At 41.2% G+C, this 22,754-nt stretch overlaps 1 protein-coding gene across 6 annotated transcripts in view; it reads right to left on the bottom strand.

The window, feature by feature from the left end:
• Positions 1 to 2,349: 2,349 nt before the first annotated feature.
• Positions 2,350 to 22,754, bottom strand: part of LOC146611023 (serine/threonine-protein kinase WNK2) — a 39,685-nt gene continuing 19,280 nt past the window's right edge. For 3 of the 6 annotated variants that reach the window (XM_085345661.1, XM_085345663.1, XM_085345662.1), the window contains exons 11-28: positions 21,011 to 22,153; positions 19,342 to 19,527; positions 18,046 to 18,387; positions 17,793 to 17,836; positions 16,663 to 16,822; positions 16,455 to 16,571; positions 15,713 to 15,883; positions 15,402 to 15,444; positions 14,979 to 15,065; positions 13,753 to 14,537; positions 13,290 to 13,347; positions 13,112 to 13,185; positions 12,297 to 12,961; positions 11,295 to 11,524; positions 10,875 to 11,099; positions 3,825 to 3,869; positions 2,983 to 3,284; positions 2,350 to 2,873 (exon numbers count right to left, since the gene is read on the bottom strand). In XM_085345661.1, the coding sequence (XP_085201787.1) occupies positions 2,523 to 2,873; positions 2,983 to 3,284; positions 3,825 to 3,869; positions 10,875 to 11,099; positions 11,295 to 11,524; positions 12,297 to 12,961; positions 13,112 to 13,185; positions 13,290 to 13,347; positions 13,753 to 14,537; positions 14,979 to 15,065; positions 15,402 to 15,444; positions 15,713 to 15,883; positions 16,455 to 16,571; positions 16,663 to 16,822; positions 17,793 to 17,836; positions 18,046 to 18,387; positions 19,342 to 19,527; positions 21,011 to 22,153 (5,028 nt within the window). In that variant the 3' untranslated portion in view covers positions 2,350 to 2,522. Of the gene's footprint in view, positions 2,874 to 2,982; positions 3,285 to 3,824; positions 3,870 to 7,686; positions 8,865 to 10,874; positions 11,100 to 11,294; positions 11,525 to 12,296; positions 12,962 to 13,111; positions 13,186 to 13,289; positions 13,348 to 13,752; positions 14,538 to 14,978; positions 15,066 to 15,401; positions 15,445 to 15,712; positions 15,884 to 16,454; positions 16,572 to 16,662; positions 16,823 to 17,792; positions 17,837 to 18,045; positions 18,388 to 19,341; positions 19,528 to 21,010; positions 22,154 to 22,754 lie in introns of those variants that run through there. The other 3 variants (XM_085345666.1, XM_085345664.1, XM_085345665.1) reach the window with 3 other exon arrangements.

Raw genomic sequence — 22,754 nt, 5'->3', positions numbered from 1 at the left:
TCGTAAAAATATAATAATATAATTCTGAGTATTTATAAATTTACAAATTTAAATAATAAAAATGAAAACTCTTACTCCATGCTACTTACAAAAAGTAAACAAATTATTTATGAAATACACGGAAGACACTAAAAATGCAAATAACAACGAGACATGCTATCAAGCATAAAATATTTATTTCTCTCTCAACATACAGTCTGTGATAAGAGTGCAGCAGGATAGGGTGGGGTAATGCAGTGGGACATACAGCAGGCAAAAAGCAATCCCACAGTTTGAATACAAGCCTTTGACAACCAGTGCATATTCACCAGGGGGCAATGTTGTCCACAGAAGAGCGAGATGAGCAGAGGGAGAAGGTGTCAGAGCTGCTTTCCCCTCTGTGTGTATCAGCTCTTCATTTCATCAGTGCATTCAAATGAATATGCCATAGAGTTGTTCCCTTCTCTGCTCTCCAGTAAGTTAGCAGCGAGGGAGGTGGAACAAAACATACCAGATACAAATGACAGAGAACAGAAATCTCTTACTACTGGAAGTATTTCACCAAAGCAGAAGACTCTGCATAATATCCTATAAAAGTCCAATTCAAACCGAATTGATGGAATAATATACTTCAAAGCAACCCCTCCTCCTCATCCAATACCACCACCACCATCAATATCATTTTCATCCAAAAAAACAACCAAAAAAAACCACAAAAACAGAAAAACAAAAATGTACAAAACAAGAAAACTGTAAAATTCACAGCTTGGCAAGATTGGGGGTGCTGAAATCTTTCAAATGTGCTGTGAAGATGTGAAATTTCTAACCATAATAGCAGTAACTGTTAAGCTTTGTGGAACATGAAAAGTTGGCCATGCTCGTCGGTGATATAAAAGTACAGATGGGTGAAACCCACTTATATACAGTGTAGGAACTCTTTTAACGCAGAATAAAAGGAGAATATGTGTTGTGCAAATCTCCCACATCGAGTGTCGTTTGCATTTTGAAATATATCACTGGAAAGAAACTGGAAAACAGAGCAGACATCAAAAGCAATGTGTGAAATGAACAAAATTTCAACAAGGCAATAACACTGCTTCATGAGTGTCCCATTTGTTAATCTGAGGAGTCTTGTTTATTATAGTGTCATTGTATGTGAACAGAAAGCCTAACTATACAGTAGGATCACCTTAACAGATGATAGCAGCATCACCAAAAGAAAAAGAAAAGAAAAGCATCAAACATCAAATAGGTTGAAAACATCAGAGCTAACTTGTGATTGCACAGAACATTTTACATACAGTGTACGCTGAGTACTAGCAAAGTTGAAAGAACATTTACTGGAAGTGAATTCAGTTTGCTGCGTGGATTGTAATCTTTATACTTTGCCCGGTAACTTCTGTCTTCTGTCTGGTGCTTGGTGATTTGCGACGTTTGTTCAACTTTTTGCTTGCTCCTGTTGCACACATTAGAGATAAGGCTTGTGGCAAGGCCACGATCAAAGCTTTGTTGAGGGGTTTAAATTGCACTTTTGAGCCTCAAGCCTTCACATATTAATCGCTACATTCTGATCAGAACACTTCCGGAGGCATATACTGTAGAAAGAACTATGTACAGTATGTATGGCTCTGGACACCGCCTTTCCTTTGAGCACAAAGCTACAACACTGCCAGCTCTTGTGCTGTCTAATGTATCAGCTATCCTATCAAAAAGAGGCCGTGTCCTGCTGAACCATTTTGACCTGAATGAGTGGATTTTGGCTGCTGGCATTTTTTTTTCTCCCTTCCCTCATCAGTCGTACATTAACCGTTTGTTTCTGCAAGGCATCAGTACGTCTCACTGCTATGGCATTCCATCTGTCACAGGGGTGGAAAGTAAACAAGAGTTAAAACACGATTCTGTTATTTAAATAAAACTACATACTGTGATGACAGCGCAGTAACAGAAGGGCATTCATATGTAAACCAAAAAAAGATAAAAATAAAAATTGCAATGTATTAAAAACTCAAGACTGCATTCAAGCTACATTAAAATAAAATAACTTGGATGCAGACTTGTGTTTTTTTTCTTTTTTCCAAGAATAAAAAATTTATATAAATTAATGTTCAAGGCACTACATTCTTTCCAATAGATTCATCATACTGTCCTATTATTGTATCTCAAACCACTGATATTTGGATTCCAATGTAGTGTTTAAAGTGTACTTAACCCAGAAAGGCAAAAGCAACAAGAAAATTGCAGAATTGAAGAATAAAATGAAATATGGATGTTGTGACCACACATAAAATGACTAGTATGGCTGAGTCATGACTAAAGCCAAAAAAGTATTCAAACATACTTACTTAACATGTATTGTATAATATACACACATATCTACACTCACACACACACACACAATTTACTACAGATTAGTGTTGCATGAAGAATCAACACTTTTCTCATGGTATTTACATGATGGGATTATGTACATGTGTTGCTCTGAACAGAGCAGAGTGGAGCTGGACTGTCTTGCAAATACACACTAATAAATTTTGGTAAGCAGATCAAGTAGTCCTTGTGGTTTTTGGACACGGGCCATTCTCGGGACTGTGGATGACCAGAGGGTAAGCTTGAATCTGTGGGTTTGCCATTGTGCCATAGGGCATCATTCTTGCTGCACCAAGCAAGCCTACGGGGACCACAGACCCTACAGGACTGGGCAAGCTGGGCCATCTCTGGGGATAAAGAGGACCGGGAACCATCCCAGCATAGGAGCCTGCGGGAATGAGGTAACCAGGAGAGGGCGCTGTGGATGAGTTTGACGATAGGGTTGCAGGTATACGAGGGCCTAAAGCAGCAGTCGGGGGGCATGAAAGAGGCAGCTGGAACTTGCCGGGACCATTATGACATTTCATCTGGAACAGAGGGGACAAAATATGTGCACAGACTCAGGCTGACTCATGCTTACATTAAGAATGATGAAGTACAGCTCCTAAACTCTCAGTCACTCTCTGTTCCAAATACCTCACGAGTAACTGCTCCCATCGGTGCTGCACCGCCTTCCAGGTCTTGCCGACGCCTCTGCTGTTTCATCTGGTTCAGGGAAGGTCGTGCTTGACTGGCCGCTGCTACAGTTTCCTTTGTCCAGTCATCAACCAGTTTGTGAAGATCATCAGTAAACGTGCCTCTCTTGTTGTTGCTGTTGTTGGTCTGGACCTGAGCGAGACGTGTGAATGGCTGAGGAGAGGGCGAGGATGTTGCTGCAGAGAGTGATGGCTGAGTCTGACTGGAGGCTGTCTGAGCAGTGGTGGTGTTGAGAGAGGACCCTGAAAAGACACAAAGGTCTTAAAATCTGCCTAGTTAAAAAACAAAACAAAACAAAAAAACAAACAACAACAACAACAACAAAAAAAAAACAGCTGTCAAATCAATTGGCTGCTGTATGGCAGAATTAAGGACAGTTTCACAAAAAAATCCAAAAAAACCCTGTAATGTGACCTTTCATGAAAGCCACGTTTAAATAATCCTCATCATTCTGGCGAGGCTAGAGCAAAATGAGTGTACAGGTAAAGTTGTGACACATATTTTGCCAGCAGCCAAAGGATTACAACATACATGTCTTTCATGAACAATTAAATAAAAATGAAATGTTTGATATGCAAGCAGTGACAAAATCCAGCAACCAAGACATGTAGGCACACTGCCATGCAAAACATGAAACAAATTAATGCAACAATCTGTTGAGTACCCACGTTTAAACAACGGAGACATTTTCAAGTGCCAAATTAATTTCAGAGAAAAAAAGGACTAAAATAGTGAGGACGAATAGAAAAGACAGAGAATAAGAAAGTAAATGAGATAGTTACTACTACTGCGTTCTTTGCCTAGACATAGTCGTTTCAGAGTGGACCCTATAAAAAGGTAAAACAGCACAAGACAGAAACAGTTAGGCCAGGACACACTGCACACCACAAGTAGGTGGACAAGCTGCTTCAAAAGCACATTCAGCTATCAAAACAACTGAGGAGAGAGAAAGAGGAAAAGGAGGAAGAGGGGTGTAAAAATCAGTGAGGAGGACTAGAGGAGCAAATCTAGGTGTTGTCTTTAATATCATTTGAAGAGCTGATGTTTAGAAAGTGTACAAGCCTAAAAGAAACCACAACTTGCCTTTACGTGTCATGTTGCATGTTTGTTCCTGCACATTTATTGACCTTTTCATGATTATATTTAATATGGAATATATCAAAAAATATTGGACAGAAATTTGGAAAAATGCAGCTACTATCGTATAAATTTGTACTTTTTGTTTGATCATTGGAATAACGGATGATTTACTGTTTCATTAACTGGTAGGGAGAAACTACAAAATGTGTAACATTGTGTTTTCTGGGAAAGAATATTGGAGCCTGGATTTAAAGGGAAGCAAAAAGATCCCTTTGTCGATGTGAGAATGCCTGTGAAACAAAACATGAAACCAAAACAAATAAAATTTAACCAACTGAAAGCACATAGATACAAGCTGGAACTCATCAGAGTCAGCAATTAAAAAGAAAAAAAAACCAAAAATCCAAACATGCAGGTAACTCAGGAGAGGTGAAAGAACAAAACCATAATAATATTGATGATACAGCCCTTCATATGGCGGAGCAAGTCTCCATCAGTGCCCTGCCTGGCGCCTGCACCATGCACGTCTTCTCCATCCAAACATGAGGGACAGAGAGAGCTTTCCTCAATCAAAGCATAGGGCCCTGCCTATTAGGGAAGGGTTGGGTTTTTTTTCTCTGTGTTAGTATACACAGGATGGCAGACTTAGTGCCTCGACTCATCTGTATGTGTGTGTGTGGGAGGGGGTGTTACACAATCAAAATTAACTGTGGATGGAAACACACAACAAATAAATAGGGTATAAAGAGTTTGCCATTCTCTCTCAGATGCACACACATACACAAACACACTCACACAATCTTGTATTAGGCCCATGTTTGGACAGGACTAGGCATTCACAAGCTCCAGCGTGCTTGTGGGGTCTATTTTTGAAAGCCAGAAGCACTGCACAAAGCAACTGTATGAAGAGCAGGGGGTAATATAATTATAAATTAATAATTATGAATGTAACTGCAGTTCTGTGAATTATGGATGATTGCCAGAGGAAAGACTGTAAACTGACATAGGTACCTACAACATTAAAGTTATTGCAGCCTGGATTTTGAATATAAGAGGCAGCACACCCTAGAAATGTTTCCTTTTCAATCTTAAGGTCAACTGGATGCAATCTGGGTCCTCAGGGACACTGAATTCATAGAAATATAGCTACTCCTTGTTCTACTTCCTTTCTCCCACTGACTAAATACAGCTCACAGTAGGGCTGAACGATATATCGCATTTGCGATAATATCGCGACATGATCAAGTGCAATTTTCTAACCGCAAAGGCTGCGATTATACTCTGGACATGTCCAAATTCATGGGCTGCATCCTCCTGAGGCCGCATTTGTAGACCGATTACGTCACAGCGACGCGCCGAAGGCTGTCCAAATTACTACCATATCCCAGAATTCATAGCGCGGCCCAGCCAAACTCCAGTTTCCAACAATGGCGGCCGCTATTAAGTTTTAAAATTACTCATACTAATCTTTCTGGGTCACAAAATAAACTTTTAAAATATTTTCAGGCGAGAAAGTAGTTGTGTAAACATCGAATATCTGCTCGGTTTATCAAGATATCCCATATTTGCAAAAGTGCTTCGACGTTTTCAGAGGCGTCTGCTACCCACCAGCTCGACAGCTAGCCGGGAGCTCGAGGGTTACTGATGCGGCCGAGAACGGCACAACTCCCGGCACATCATTTTCAGATCACCGCGGAGTTTCGCTGCTCGGGTTAAACGTAATATATAAGTCACTTAGACAACCTAAAAATGTTATTGTTGGGCTTTTTTCAGTGTTTTGTTTGTTTGTGAGTAAATCGGTTTGGCTGAGATTAAAGTTATTAGATTAGATAAAATAAAACTTTATTAATCCCCCGGGTGGGTTCCTCCTTGGTTTTCACACAGCTGACTAAACGTCAAACAGAAAACTTATTAAACAGAAGTATGAGACAGTCGAGAATTTACGCCAGTGTCTGGTTATATTTTAGATAGCAAGAAGCAGACGGCCGAGTTTATTAAACTCCACCGAGACAGCGGTGACGCTAATCAGAACTAGCCTTCTGATTCAGAAGGCTAGACCGTCCAATTTCACGCCTTTAAATTTTAAAGGCGTGTTTGTGTGTGTGTTTATACAATTGCTATTATGTTTGCACTTTATGTGTAATGTTACTGACTGCAGAGATCAGTAAGATGTGTGTATTTTTTATTTATTAGTTTTATTTATTTAATATTATTTTTTAATTGAATGACTGTCTAGTAGTTCACAGATGTCGAAAAACTGAGTGTGGTAAAGCCACTGATTTTTTTTATGTATATTTCTGCAATCTGCACATTGTACTGACTTTCATTTTAATGTTTACACCAGGGTTCCTTGTCAGCACTTTATGCTCAGATGTTTGTAAGCTAAAAATAAACTATTGTGTATGTTCAAATATACTGTTGTGATTGAAGAAGTTAAATAAAAATGTCAGTCATCAATTCATGCATCACCTCATGTCATCATAACAGAGGTCTGTCTTCCAGGAAAGAACAGTTTAAAATTAATGTAATATAGTATTGGCCATACTATATGATGTATTGCTTGTCTTTGTTTAATAATACAGAAGACAAAGACCTTAAAAAATAATCGCATATCGCATCGCAATCGCAATATTGGGGCAAAAAATCGCAATTAGATTATTTTCCATAATCGTTCAGCCCTAGCTCACAGTACAGCACTGGGTTGGTAAGATGGTTGATAACAATTACATGTTGTTTCACAGCTCTCTTTCTATCTGGAAAATATTCCTCTGTGCAAATGAAACACTGGAAAAACTGACTGCATAGAAATTACGCTCTACTTCAGTGCACAGAAATTATTTTCAGCAATTTGGACCTGCAGATCTCAACACCCGCACAAAGAGCCACACGTCTGAGTCATGCTGCACTTCTTCAGAAAAATATCAAAAAAGGCTTTAATTCAAGCTGAAAATATACAACACAGCCAGGAAAGAAAGGTCACCCTGCACGAATGAATGAATTGAAATGTCTATATTTTTCTCTGAGATCCCCCAGAGTTAGGTAATTCCCACTTCTATATATAGCTGCTGTAATCAAGTCACTTTAATTAAATCACTGTCTTCAAGTAAACTAAATCACAGAAGAAGAGTGATTTTATAATGCTAGTAGTAGATTTTGCTTAGTAAATACATTCTAACTCGGGTGTGATTGTGTTTTAAATTATATTATAGACAATAAGGGTTTTATTAGAAGAAGCCATAAATGCTGACTTACAAACACAAACAAGTCTAGAAAACAGCAGAGACTGTATCTATCTGTAAATGTCACACTTTTGTACCAATTACAAGCTTTAAAAGCACGGGTGCCGGCCAGTGCTACAGCTCAGCCTCCTAGTAGATGCACATATGGCATAAGTTTAAAACTAGCTCATTTTTGAGCTATCGTGCTCACAGACTTGGATGTCCATACCACCCACCAGGTTTGACGATGTCAGTCTTTTATGGCTGAGGGGTAAAAGCCCTAACACATTCGCAGACTTTCAGCAAAGTCACATGCTATAAAACAAACAGTACACAGACTGACCTGTAGGGCTGATGACGATATAAAAACGTCTATCGTTTCATTTTACGCTATCGCTTGTTTCGTGGTGTCGCAAAATAAACTGTTTACGGCAATATTTTTTTCTCCGTTTTGATGGTCACTTTAGTTGCTAAATTAATTTCTTAAAGTTCTCTCTTTCTCTTATATTTAATATAACCACACTACGGACGGACAAGCGCCTGTTTTTATGCGTTGTGGTTAGCAACAACAACGGTAACACCATCGCGCGTTCGCTTGTTTATGTACCACATAAACCTTTCACAATAAAGCTCAAGATCCTGTTGAGACTTTTCAAAATAAACTGAATCACGTGAAAGAGCAGATTATTTACGATGAGAAGTAAAAAAAGAGCCGCCAGGTGCTAAAAAATAAACCTTAGACTTAAATGTTAGAACAGGCTTTTCCCCGCAGCACGCCGTGTAATAAATACTCACAAAAAAACGGCGGCTGTTAAAATGTAAGTCTAAAAATGTATCGTTTCATGAATCGGTTAAAACGCTGGACTCCAGCTACATGACACGCAGCTGGAAACACTTCCCGCAAGTCGAGCTGCCCGAGATTCACAGAATTTACAGAAAATGTTACATTTTTGTGATTTATATCGTTATCGGACGACAGAATTCTTATATCGGGATATGAGATTTTGGTCATATCGCACAGCCCTACTGACCTGCTTCACTGTACAGTATGTTTTTATGGCAAGAAACATTTCATGGCTGCCTAAATCTTTCATCTGTATTAGTCAGATATATCCAATTTTAAGTTTATCACAACAGTATCATGCTAATGTGTCAATATATATCATCTGTTTTTTTGTTCCGGCCAACAAAATAAATAAAATAAATTAGAAAATATACAGAAAACAAGTTTTAAGGTTGTTGAGAAGTGTGGGTGGTAGGAATAAACAATGGGTGTATGTCTGGTGAGAAGACCTGCAGGGATGGTGAAATAAAATATCCACTATATTCCACACAAATAAAAAATAGTTTGATAGGAGAGAGAGGCAGATAAATAAAGAGAATATGGAAATGAGTGAGGGGAAATATAAAAGAACAAATACAAACAGATGGACAGAGACACAGGTCCACTGAGGAATCTAGTGCGTGGTTTGCTACTAGATTTATAGGTGACTCTCTCTGACGTTTGGTGGTAAACCGTCCAGCCTGCAAAAATGAATATAAGAGGGAAGAAGAGAAGAAACAAGAAAGACACTATGTAAAAGTGCACAGAGACTGGGATGAGAAATCCCCACCATTAAAAGCACCAGAAAAGGACAGAGCATGATATGCAGGATCCAACCATAGTATCTGGTGATGAATGAGACTATTTTGACTCTCTGATGATAATTCAAACTGGCTGCCTATATCTTGCACTCCTCAAAACATTTAAGGGAACACTCAATCATCACAGTGTAACACAAAGTCAATTAAACTTCAGAGATATCGGTCTGTCCAGTTAGGAAACAAACCATTGTGAATCCATTTTACCTGTTTTGGTGTAAATGAAACTTTGGCTCTGCAGTGGCAGGTGCCAAGCTGATGGTCACAGACCAGTGCTCTCTCCTGGCTGATTTTTCTCTGCTTTGCTTTTTGCTAGTGTCTTTGTCACTGCTGGGAGTAATTCCAATCCAGCCTATTCGAGTTGCACACGTGGCTCCTCCAGGACAGTATATCTATATGTGCTGTCACAAGAAGGTTTGGTGTGTCTCCAGGACAGTCTCAAGGAAGTACCAAGAGATGAGACATTACACAACAAGAGCTGGACATGGCTGCAAAAGGGTTTCACCCCAGCTGCAGAACCTGTATCTGCTCATTTGTGAAAGGAGGACCTTGAGGAGCACTGCCAGAGCTCAACAAAATGACCTTCAGCATTCTACTCATGCTCATATTTCTGACCAAAGTGCCAGAAACAGACTCCATGAAGGTGGCATGAACGGCCAACATCCTTCAGGGAGACCTGTGCTCACAAACCAGAACTCAGCAGTTTGACTGGCATTCACCTAAGAACACCAGAACTGGCGTCCCATTCTCTTTAGAAATGAGAGCAGCTTCACACAGACAACATGTAGCAGATGTGAAAGACACAAGCAACGGCCCATTCTCGTGGTATGGGAGACACAGCCAACCGTTTTGAAAAATAAATATGGATAGTGCCATCCTGGAGGAGCTGGACTACCTGTGCACCTTTTCACGTACCAGCAATGATAAGGGCACTAGCAAAAAGCTAAATAAGGAAAATAATCAGACAGGAAGGATAAGGAAAGAGCAATGGTCTGTGGCCACACCTGTAAAACCATGTTGTCTCTCCAGTGCGCCTGTTGTCACTTTCATTTACACTAAAGCACAGATTATACACTTTTATTATGGGTCCTAAAAAATATATAATCATCAGGTAAATATAAAGTGGAGGGTTTGTGTATTGTTATGCCTATTTTATGTATTTATGGGATTATAGTGTCTATACCTTGGAATACGCTGAATTTAATATGAAACCTAAAAAAAAAAAAAAAATTAAATAGCAATGTTTGAAAGACAGAAATCACCCAGCTTCAAATAACATTTTACAGTCACTAAAATTATTTCCCTTCACATTTCTCATTTCACTCTAAACACTGTTAGCAAAAAGCTAATTATCTAGTACTAGTTGTTTTGAGTTTTCAAGTAAATAACATGGAAATTCAAATGTTCAAATCTTCATCCTCTGCAGAATGTAGCAGATTAATAGAACCAGTGTCCAGATTTCTTTTGTTTTTGTTCTTGGTATGAACTGCATAAAAACTCAAACATCCCCAGCTTTCAGACAATTATCAGGGAATTTATGAGCTCAAAAGTTCAATATTAGTACACAAGTATTGTTCCTGCTAGGACACAATTATTTATAGCACAGTCCACTTTTGTTTCTCAACTTGAAAAAAAAATGGCATAAATTTAACAATAAAATCGTGTATTTGTGAATATGCAGAATGTGGTGCTGTCAATAATCCTATAGTACACACAGTATGAAGTTTGAAGCTGGTAAAAATGAGGTGGTTCTCCATCCTCCAGTTAGCAAAAATGCTACCCAGGGGCACCATTAACAGTTGTTAAAAATGTGTATAATGGCTGAATGCATGTCCATCTGCATGACCACACACAAACTGCACACACACAAACCCATGAACCTATAATATGTACCTTGACCAGGGCCAGCATGGTTGGGATTTCCATCACCATGTAGTACAGCGTAGATGTTGTCTGAGGAGAAAGAACCCTTCAAAGAACAGGGCTGCTGGGTGTGGACATGCTCTGGGGCAGTGCTCGGCTGATTGCTGGAGCTGGAGCAGCTGCTGGAGTGGGCTGAGCCATCTGATAGAACTGAACTTTTAGCCGGGGAGCCGGACGAGCTGGCAGCACTCTCACCTTGGCACAAAGAGAAAATAAATAAATAAAATAAGTAAAGTGTGAGTCAGAATGAATCACACACTCCTACGAGTTTTCTGAACCTGGTGTCATTCCTGTGTTCTCCACAGGCTGCAAACACTCTCCCATACACACAAATCATCACATCACACGGATACATAGCCACTCATCACCCCACGTTCCCAACCCACATACCTTTTCTGTCAGCACTGGTTGTATTAAGATTGTTTTTGAGCTGCTGCACCATTGGATTGAGCAGTTTTCCAGCCTTTAGCTTGTGTTTGCTGGCTTTGCGCCTACGGCCACTTGGAGGTGCAGCATGAAGCAGGCTGACATTGGGGGGCAGAGTTTTTCCCAACTCCTTGTACAGACGTTCAATCTCACTCCTCTGAAATGCCTGCAGCTCTGAGATCTCCTTCATGTGTCTTAAAGGTAGATTCAAGGAGAAAATATTTAGTAACCATCTTAAAACAAAAAAAACAAACAAACAAACATCATTTCAAAAGTTCCCTCACACATTATTATCCATCTCCTGTACTCTGCATTGTTAAAAGTCAGTATTAGCATGATTTTATATGTTGGTAATTGATCATAAAAAAGCAATTCTTAACTTAAAATGATTCAATTAAAGGTGGTTTTATAATCACCTGAATCATTGGGTATACTTTTTCACAGGACTCCACCAAAATAAAGTCACCAGGGGTGTCATTTTCACTAAGTTCATTCTTTGTGTAATTTAACAGTCTCTTTGCCTTAACTATCACTGTTACATGCATATTAAACATACAAAAATACCCATTTTCAGCCAAGACACATCCTGTAAAATATCTATTAAGGTTTTCTGTTAAATGCAAGCATTACGTCATACCTACTTCTGATTACCATGCAGAGGGATATACTTGAACATAGGCTCCAGAGAATGGTGACTATAATTCAGCCATATTCCCAAATAGTCTCTTTTTTTAATATAACTAATTATGACAGTTAGACAATCAGACTAGTGTGAAGCAGCTTCAATAAACTGAAACGGTTATGTAATTAGAGCAGTGACACAATTAGAGTGAATACACAGGAACTGTATTCCACTTAAAAAAGTTTTTAAACACCAGCTAATTAAAAAAAAAGATTAATAAAACAGGCACATTAGTGTAGCTGTGTTTGACTGTAAGCATGCAGTCAACCACAGCTAAAACTTACTTTTCTCTAAGTTTCTGTAGTTCTTTTCTCATATCTGCATCCTCAAACTCAGAGTCATTGTCACTGCTGACGTAGGATGAGGGTGCATGTCCTGCTGAAGGCGAAGGAGTGTGACCATTCATTGACACGGGCTGTCGGCTCGGTGAATCAGAGCTCTGTTCACTTTTGCTTCGCCCAGAGCGCCGCAGGAAGGCGACTGCCCTCTTCATGAGGTCACTTCCACTGTGCTCAGACAGGGTATGAGCCGGAGGAGCTGGATGTGCAGGAGGAAGAGCTACGCTGCTGCTGTCCTCATCTGCTGAGTCAGAGCAGAGGTGAGAGGGGAAGCGATAGTGGTGATGTGCTGAAGCGTCAATAGTCTGGGCCCGGGGAATGTGGCATGGGGTGCTGTCAGGACTAGAAGAAGGTGTAGCCTGGTAGAAGTTTGGCGGAGCAGAGTAACGGCTACTGCGGTGAGATTTAGATGTTTCTGCATTCTCATCTTCATCTCGAGGTTTCACTGATGACCTGCTCATAGCCACACATCCTCTCTCTTTCTTGTTCATGCTCTGAGCCTGGCTGTAAGACCCACCAGAACCACTAGAAGGAGCTGGGGAACTGCAGGAGCTGCAGCTTGTCTTGCTTTTTTCCAAGCGACAAATAACATCCGGCGGAGTTGGGATGATCTGCAATAATGGGAAACCCATGTTCATAACAAAATTAGGGCCCATAAACAACTAATGCATAAGCCATGACCTGTAATGCAATTTTATTAGGGCAAATGACATTTACATTGAGCTGATTTGCTCACTGAAAGTTTGAAAGCAGGGTCTTACTTGAAAACGGCTTTTGTAGCCATGTGCACCAGAGCTGGCAGGCACATCACTTCTTTTTAAACCCCTGTTAGTACCTAAAAGACCAGTAAGGAGATTTTTGTTTTCAAAACAAAACTATCTGCAAAACATTATGCAGTAACAAAGTGACATGGATATTACCCAAATAAATGTTACCTACCTGGCACTGCAGAGTCACTTAATGTACCCACATCATCCGTGCGCTCGGGAATCTGAGGCTAAGACAGAAAGCGAGAAGAGTGTGTGTTGGACAGGTCACAATGATGTGCATAGTGACAAGTGTTAAAACATGACATACACAGGGTTGGTGCATTAAGGCTAGCTGTTATCCTTTCCTGACCTCAGTGTTGTCTGAGTCAGAACCTGATGTGTTTCTGCTGGCATGCATGTACACAAATATAAGGGAGGTCAGGCTGAATCATTGTTATGAAAGGAGTAACTTAGTTACTCTCGCTTCTTTCGAAACACAGTATTTACCTTGCTCTTTATAGATAATAGTCAAATCAATAACACAGAGCAAAGAATCGATCCACTGTTGCTGCTATTTATATACCATGCAGCTTTTAACCAAAGTCTGGTTGCTCACATTTCTCCCTTTTACTAACAAACACAGTGCATTTTACCAGAGGTTCCCCCTTCTTCTTTGTAAGTGCTCCTTCAGTGCTTTGGCCATCTGAGACTGGAGGGGAGCTGACCCCCTCTGTGCTGGATGCCTGGGTTTCAGATGTAAGGCTCGAGGGCTGGGAAGGAGCATGCTCTTGGTATAACAGGTTTCTCAGCTTCTCATCCAAAGTCTTGATAGTGCGGTCAACAAACTCCACCCTGCGTGGCCCCTCACTGTCTGACTCGCCTGGCCCCACACACTGCTGATGGCTTGAAGACTGGGAGTTCTGATGTGCAGGACTTTGAGGCTGTGAGGTCACAGTCCCAGGCTGCATGGGCGTTGCATAAGGTTGCTGCATGACCACAGACTGAAGGGAAGTCAGCTGAGGAGGAGCTTCTCCAGTAGGGCTGGCCTTCTGGATTGGTTGATTAGTCTGAGATGAAACCAAACCACCAGGTGTTCCTTTCTCAATGCCATTTACATCCAGCGAGACAGGGGGCACAATAGCGCAGCATGGCATATCAGTAACCATAGAAACAGCAGAGATGCAAGGTTCTTCCACAGAAAGTGAGCTGCGATGGTTGGCGGCACTAGAACCTAGGGCATGTTTAGTAACACCGGGCTGGGTCTGCTGGATGTGGGCTTTGCTAGTGATTTGGTCCGGAGGCTGGACCGAGGTTTGAGCTGCGGTGGTCAGTGAGGAAGATGAGGACGGGTTTTGGGAGGACAAAGAGACGACCTGAGTAGGCACTGCAGCTGTGTTGCCGTTGGCCCCGACTGACGATGAGCCAGACTTTTCAGATTCTGGAAAAATAAAGAGATGACAGTTAATTAGCAGGAGAACAGATTGATATGTAAACAGCCAAGGCTAAGAAAGGAGCTAGCTCCTGTGAGTGCCAAAGTGTTACATCATTGTTCGTCTTCCCCCATCAGGCTCTGTCAGTTGGAGTATAAATCCTGCCCTTCATTTTTTTTCTTCTTTTGCCTAAAACCACTGCAGACGCACTCTTATATAACTGACCCCAACGGAAGAACCAACACAGATAGACTCTAATGCATGTGCACCGTCTTCAGTAACAACAGCAGCAGCAGCAGAGAAAAGCAAAGAAAGGAAAGCTGCAGATTTCATTTTCTAGAAAATATACTCCAACTAGTATGTAAAACAACTCTTCATATAAAAGATTCTTTGTTTAACAAGAAGTAAATCAGAAGACATTATAAATTAATAATGGAGTGTGGGCTTACCCTGGGCGTGTGATGTATTCTCTTTGTCGTGCATGGGAGTCTCAGCCACGGGGCAGATTATAAACCAACGCTTACCAGTGTGCAGGACTGTGAAGGGCAAACAGAAAAACTCAAGCATCCACATCTATATTCCCAGAATTTAAAAATCACACCATTACAGATCATTTTCAGCACAACTGCATTCAATTCAATTTTATTTATATAGCACCAAATCACAACGATGGTAGCTTCAAGGCATTCCAGACGATTATGCTTTCAACAATAGCACCCTGTATAATTTGTCATTTATGATAAAATTAAGTATGACTGAAAAGGCATTCATAACAAACAGTAACAAAGTGCAAAGTATATAATCAAATGAGCCTTGTTCAAAGTGACATCATAATATTAACAGATGAGATGCTGGCTGGTAAAAAGCCTTACCATTTTGTTGGTACACTAGCTGTGGGGTGCTGGGAGATGAAGCCTTTAAAGGAAAAGAAAGATTACCAACCAGTGCTAAAGCATGTGCATCAGTCTAATGTACATTTAAAAGGCTTCCCCTAAAGAGCTAAAAAAGCTGAACCTCAGAATAAATTCAGTTAGATCAAAATGTAGCATCAGCAAGGCTGGTATTTTTGGCAGCAGTGCAAAGTCATCTTGAGAGTGCTGCCTGGATGATGCATCTGAGGCGGAGGCACTCGTAGACAGATTGCACCATTTCATCTATTAACTGTCAACAGTGCGTTTCTCACCTCTGTTCCCAGTGTGCCAGGTCCTTCACTCTGTTTGGGGCTGCCTCCCTGGTCTGAGTTCCTCTCACCCTCAGTGTCCTCACTCAGCATGTCCTCAGCCTTGTCTACGATGTCCTTCAGCTGCTCAATGAAGACCTCTTTTTCTAAAGGTAGAATAAAATCGTTCTCCACCTGAAAAAAACAAAACAAAAACACAGTGCAACATTAAAGGTTTTAGCTTAACAAGCAATGCTTAAAGTAAAGTGTTTATGACTGTGCTGGGAACAAGAGACGTAAAAGTACATTCAGAAGGCAAACATGAGAAACAAAATAAATAATTTATAGCCTTCTGATACATTAACCTAATGTCATTTTATGCCAAGATCAAATATTATCTGCAGTGTATTATTATTGTATGATATAAGAAAATTCAATGACTACAACGACTATTTCATTTTGCTTTTACATTTTGAAGTATTTTTGCTAGCAGTAGCATTCACAAGTAGATATTCACCTTCTACTATTTTTTTTACATTATAAATTAGTAGGCATTATGTTAATGTACTGCTTATGCATCTGTTCCCATATCTATCCATCTGTAAATATGCCCAATATGAATGACCTAGGAAAAGGGAAAGAGACAAAACAACAGATTTTTGCTGCATTGCAGGTGAGGACAGCAAACAGTCCATGAACAGCTTGCAAAACACTTCAAAAGCCCTTTGCATTAACTCAGCTGACTTCGCCTTCACCTCCAACATACCATGTATGTAGCAATCTCTTCTGGTGCATCTCCATCCAGGTCAAATTTGAAAGTGACCATTTTATGGTTATGAGTCTCCAGCTGACACTCGACCATTTTATCCCCAGTGTTACACACCTGCAACAGGAGCAAATGCAATAAAATTATTGTCTTATGTTGCATTTTTTTGAGAAGCACTTAAGGAAAAGTCTTTCTTTTGGTTACCCACATTCAGCATGCTAAGCTTTGGTCTGCTGAGCTTTTCTTGCCGAGAACGAGTGCGTGAGGACCTGCGGTGGTGTTTGCGGACTTTCCCATCGCATCTACCTCCATGTGTCCCTTCATAACCATCACTCATCTCCTTTCCTGACGTGGCATCGGAGTTGACACTGGTTTGGGGAAAGACAGGCAGTTATACAAATCCATATTCACTAAAAACCACTATTAATCAATAAAAACCGAATACCCAGCACTTCTTTTTACTCTATTACTCTAGTACTCAACACATAACAACCTTCAAAACAACAAGTATGCACAAACCTGTCCAAACCTGTCTAACCAGTATGTCCACACAAATGTAGGGGGGCTGACAAAGACAGATTCAGTTGATAAGATGTGTGATAGACAATCACGAATAACCTACTTAAATCTGAAAATACAAGAGCTCTATTACCACAGAGCCTTCTGTTTGCAACTGAAATCTTGTATTGAGAATATTGTACTGGTCTTTGCCTCCTCTTGTGTTTTTAAAACTCGGTGAAAAGGTTTTGTGAAGTTTATCACAGCTATGGAATGCCTGCAGGATTTAAAATGTCTGATACATGATATCTGTTATGCAAGTACTATTAAAATGCTTTCATTCATGTCACTATGACCAGCAAGAGTGGCATGAGTGTTCAGATATGTTTATCTGTCTCCTGGTCAACTGGCAGTGTTGACCAAACACAATGTTGCACTCCATCTACACACAAAGTTAGGGTGGTCAACAAGGTTTACAGGACAACAAATAAAATAAGAAGTAGTAGTAAATGACAACTTTAAGACAAAAAAATAGTTGCTAGTTGTTCCATTATTTATACTTATCAGGTCAGTTATCTATACCTCATGAAAAATTGTTTATGCCGCATTAAAATGAAAACAAAACAGATGCAATGTTGCCAACCTGTGCAGGTTCTTGCCAGGCATCATTTTTCATCATCATGCTTTTAATTTTTTGGTAGAGATTCTGTACAACAACAGTGAGAGGTGTACCACCTACCCTGAGGGTGCAGGAGGCCGGGCACAATTGCACATGTGCAAAATACACATTGTTGAGAACCTGCAACTAGCAAATATGGCTGAGAAGAAATAAGCTAGTACCTGTCATAGCTCTGTCCTCCTGTGTGTTTCTCTGCAGCTTGGTCCTAACGACAACAAAAGTCAGCGTTAAACAAGAAGAGAAAAATAATGGGATAACGGTGAATATGAAATCCTTTACTTTCTATTTTATGTCTTGAAAAGACGCACAGGGATGCCTCACGGCACTATGCCGGTATTGCTGTTAACCAAACTAACAGGGAGAAATAATTAGTGAGAACTTGAAGTGTTCAAGTAAATGTAAATGAGTCCATACCTCCATGTTAATCTCTGATGGACCCTGACCTGCAGCTCCTGTGACATTACTCAGTTGCTTCTGCTGAGTCCAACAGGAACTGGCAGACCCAGATGATGCTCTCTGGGAGTCTGCAGACTGCAGCACAGGAATTTGGCTTTGAACCTGACTCTGGGACTGGGCCTGTGGGGGGAGCTGGCATGGGCTCACACTGTCCAGCTGGGCAGCCGCAGAGGCTGTTCCCAGTTCTGCCCCATTCTGCACATGTGAAGAAAAGACTGCAGCTTGTTTGAGCTGAGATGGCTGGACTGACTGAGCACAGGGAACAGGCTCGGGATGGCTAACCTGGGACTGCTGAGGAGCCTGCAATGACATACAAACAAGAAGACACATAATTATCATCCTTAAATAACTTATTTCAGATATTCGGCGACAGAGTTTCTTTCACATAATCCATGTATGAACTCCATATCTAGATTTTAGCATTGTTTCATATGCAATATTTGATTAAATTATGTGAAAAACATAAACGTTTATTATGTTCACCATACCTACTCCAAAAAAGTATATTTTTGACACAAATAATATGTAAAAACAACCCAAGACAATCACAATCTTAGGTTTCACCCCCTTGAGTAAAAACCACCTTTAACAAACACACACAAATGCTCAAATTCCAGTTCACACCTTCTTGGTAAACATCTGTGCTCCACTGCAGTGGTCATAATTACCTGTATTAGTGGCTGACTGCTGCCAATTGTGGAAGGGTGTGTGTTCTGGCACCGGGCAGTGTGTGTGTGTGTGGGGTGGGTGGTTAGGGCTGATATAAATGCAGGTGATGCATGAGAAACCTCAGATCTAGCAGTGTGTTGTGGTTGTGGGGATGTGGGCTCTATCTTACTCAGTGCATGTGACGGGGACGGTATGAGGGATACTGAGATGGGTGAAACTAATGTGTTTTCAATGTGCAGAGGAGAAATGGGAGAGACAGAAGGAGTCGCAGGGACAGTATGCCCAGGAGAAAGGAAGATGTGATTAAGAGAGGTTGAGGCTGAAGGGGGAGGAGCAGTGCAAGAGTGAGGGAAGGAAGATTCAGAATCAGTCACAGCTGCCATCACCTGGACTGTGGGATACTGTGAAGGAAACTAAAAGAAAAAGGAAAAAAAGGAAGAAACATTAAAAAGTCAAATAATCTAGAAAAAAAAACGTCTCCTGTGTGCAGGATGCAGGATGATGCATCAAAAGAACTTGCTTCAAGCCTATAAAAAAGAGAGTATCATGGAGGTAAGATTAGCAGTGATAACAGACTGACAATACCTGTGGTTGGTGTGATGGTGACAGTGAAGCAGAAATCTGCAGAGGCTGGAGTTGCTGTTGGTGAGCAGTTGACTGCTGAGCAGAGAGTGCCTGTGCTGGCCCACTGGAAGCTGGCTGGCTGACATTCTGCCCATGGCCCTGTCCACCCTGTCCAAGCTGTGAAATGCTCTGACCAGCAGAGATATTCTAAAGAACAAAAAAGACAAGAGACAAAAAAAGAGGGACTTTAATGATGGCAGAGACGTATCCCTCACTTTGAAAATCTACACTTCCTTTCATTGACCCAGATTAGAATAGCTCACATTTTCCATTCTCTCCCTATTAATGCATTCAGTCTGAATCTTCCACCTCAGTGAACATTTGTACCACAAAACAGCAAGAGCAAGCCTTAGAAGGCTAACTGATACAGAGATGAAAACAACTGTTATTGTTTCATTATGGTTTCCATTATCTCTCTGTTGGCTGATGTCTGAGGAAACTCCTGTTTGTTGGCCTTTTCATTTTACCATTTTCATTCACCTACTGTCCAGAAACACAGATGTTTCCAATCCTATTGACCCAATCAAAACTTGCCATTTTAATATAAAGAGTATCAAATTTACACTGTAATAAATAAAAATGTCAACTTCTTTCATCATTTAAAGTCTCTCCCACACAGAGCATCACTGTTGAGACAACTTAATGCTGAATCACTCCTCCTGCTCCACAGTTATAGCACTGAATGACCACAAGATGCAGAACAAAAGGATGAAACAAGCAAACCTTTGGGTGCAAAATGTTATGAATTAGAATGAGATTTTTTAAATTATGACCAAAAGTGTAATCTGACTATTTCCCTCATGAAGTTTCAATTTATTTAACATAGTTTCACTTCATATGTTTTCCCTGGTAATCAATATCCCACCAGCAGCTGCTCACTGTTTGAGCCACTCCATTAATGTAGCATACAATTAGGAAAAAAAACAGACTTACTCTTACTCTATGTTAAATTAAATTTCGGAAAACCTCTCAGATACATTAAAAGAATGGAGAAAAGACTGTAAAGACCCTGAGACTGGCCAAGGACTGGTGAATGTCAGAACCACTGTCCAGGATGAGTACATCAAGAAGATGACCATGTGCTTAGTGAATACCTCAACAGAAACCTGAGAAAGAAGAGGAGCAAGGAGAAGAACCGTCATGGAAGGACAGGCCCCTGTACGGTATGTACCAACGGCAGACAAAGGAAGTGGCTGACATCCAGAAATCCTATCAGTGGCTGAACTCAAGAAGATGTGAGGGTGATCAGAAATTCAAAACCGGGGCACTATGTTGGTAAATGGTAAATGTCCTGTATTTGTATAGCGTTTTACTTAGTCCCTAAGGACCCCAAAGCGCTTTACACTACATTCAGTCATTCACACACACATTCACACACTGGTGATGGCAAGCTACATTGTAGCCACAGCTGCCCTGGGGCGCACTGACAGAGGTGAGGCTACCGGGCACTGGCGCCACCGGGCCCTCTGACCACCACCAGTAGGCAACGGGTGAAGTGTCTTGCCCAAGGACACAACGACCGAGGCTCGAACTGGTTACAAGACGAACTGCCAACTCTTGAGCCACGATCGCCCCTATATGTTACCTTCATATAGTTATTATACAGTAACCATCTACACTATATGCTCACCTGTTGGGTGGTATGTTCAGCCTGGCCTTGCTGAGAAGAGGTTGAAATGCTCTGAGAAGTCAGTACCTGGTTAGCTGCTATGTAAGTCTGTGGACAGACTGATTGGGCAGGCAGGTACTGACTTTGACCCGGAGCTGTTTGTTGAAGTGCAGAATGTGCATAGCTCTGAGAGGCAGCATCATGTGGACCTGCAGCTGAGTAACTCTGATGTTTGGCTGGAACCTGCAGAACTTGAGTTGCGGTGGTTTGGGGCTGAGACTGGGATACATCCTGACTCTGTTGTGGAACTGCTGTTTGGATAGTTTTTTGACTGTGCTGCTGGACATTTGGAGTGTGCACTTGTTGCTGTGTCGAACAGTGAAGACTTTGTGATTGTTGGGTTGGATGTTGTGCCATTTGCTGGTGCATGGCATACACAGTTTCTTGGCCATGCTGGAGTTGAGACTGAACACAGGCCTTCCCAGCATTTTGCTGTGCATTTTGTGATAAAGACTGTTGGTGCTCTTGTTGAATGGATATTTGCTGACTGTAAAGTGCTGGTGTGGCAGAGTTTTGACTATGTTGCTGATTGGGCAGTTTGACTGTGGTTTGGGCCTGCTGCAGTGTGCTGGAAGCTTGTACTGGTTGACCCTGAACTGTGGGTGCCATAGATGGGGCTGCAGATGCACTAGGACAATTTTCAGTTGGCTGCTGTGCTGGCAGAGTGGTTGCTGCAGTTGGCTGCTGAACTGATCCTGATGCAGACTGAGCCTGTTGTAAAGGTGGGGCCACAGAGTTCTGAGATGTTTGCTGCACTTGTAAGGGAAAAGTCAAAGAGTTCGCTGCAGTTACTTGCTGCTGTTGCTGGACTGGTGCTTGGTAGCTTTGTACAACATGTTGTGGCACAGCTGATGGTACAATACTTGCTGCAACTTGAGCCTGTTGCACATTTGGCGGTGAGTAGCTACCAGCACTGGTCGCATGTTGGATGTTGACTGAACATAGACTGGCTGGAGCTGGTGTTGGTGCACAAGGCTGAGGAGCATACAAAGTAGCAGGGTAGCTGTGTCCAGGCTGGAGGTACTGTGGTGGTGCATGCACTGTGGAGCTGGAAGAGGACAGACCTTGGACAGATTGTTGAGTCTGGTAACCTGCAGAACTGGCCTAAGGATCAAATGAGATATTTCTAAGTTAGTATCTGTTGGGAATGAATTTTCTATTCAATGATCAAATCTAACAAAAGCTTATACGTGTGCCAGTTACATTAATTCATGATGGGTGAAAATATAATGAGAGGATGAGGGATAAAAATAAGTTCATGAAACACGTTTTAACAATGAGGTCTTGACAGGTGTGAGCTAAAATGAGAGCACAAGGGAGAAAAAGTGGGAGAGAAAGAGGATGTAAATCAGACAGCTGCCTCTTCCCCTTTGGTTAGAGGATATCTTTCAGTGTCAAGCTCAACAGCTGTTGCATCTGGACAGTCAAGCAGAGAAGGAAAGGTTAAAATCTGAATCAGTAGTTAAAGGCATTGGTTAAGGTTGATCGGAAGGAAATGTAATATGTTAGAGGTTGCACCATTGTTCTCCGTCAGCAGCAAGCTTATGATTTCTAAGAAGACAGTTAGCTCTAGAGGCCTATGAGGGCAGCAAGACTCAGTGGGCAGTTAATCAGACCAGCTCCATGCAGAATAATGCAGAACCATCTACAAGCTGGGAAAATGTATTAAGCAGGTTTTGGCCCCATCATAGGACGCGAAAACAAC

Source organism: Diplotaxodon limnothrissa, linkage group LG20 (genome assembly GCF_057381915.1).
Source record: "Diplotaxodon limnothrissa isolate DT_005_m linkage group LG20, D_limnothrissa_male_GT1.1, whole genome shotgun sequence".
Lineage (NCBI taxonomy): Eukaryota > Metazoa > Chordata > Actinopteri > Cichliformes > Cichlidae > Diplotaxodon > Diplotaxodon limnothrissa.
Note: the sequence above shows the minus strand (reverse complement) of the source record. Positions and strands in the feature narration are given on the sequence as shown.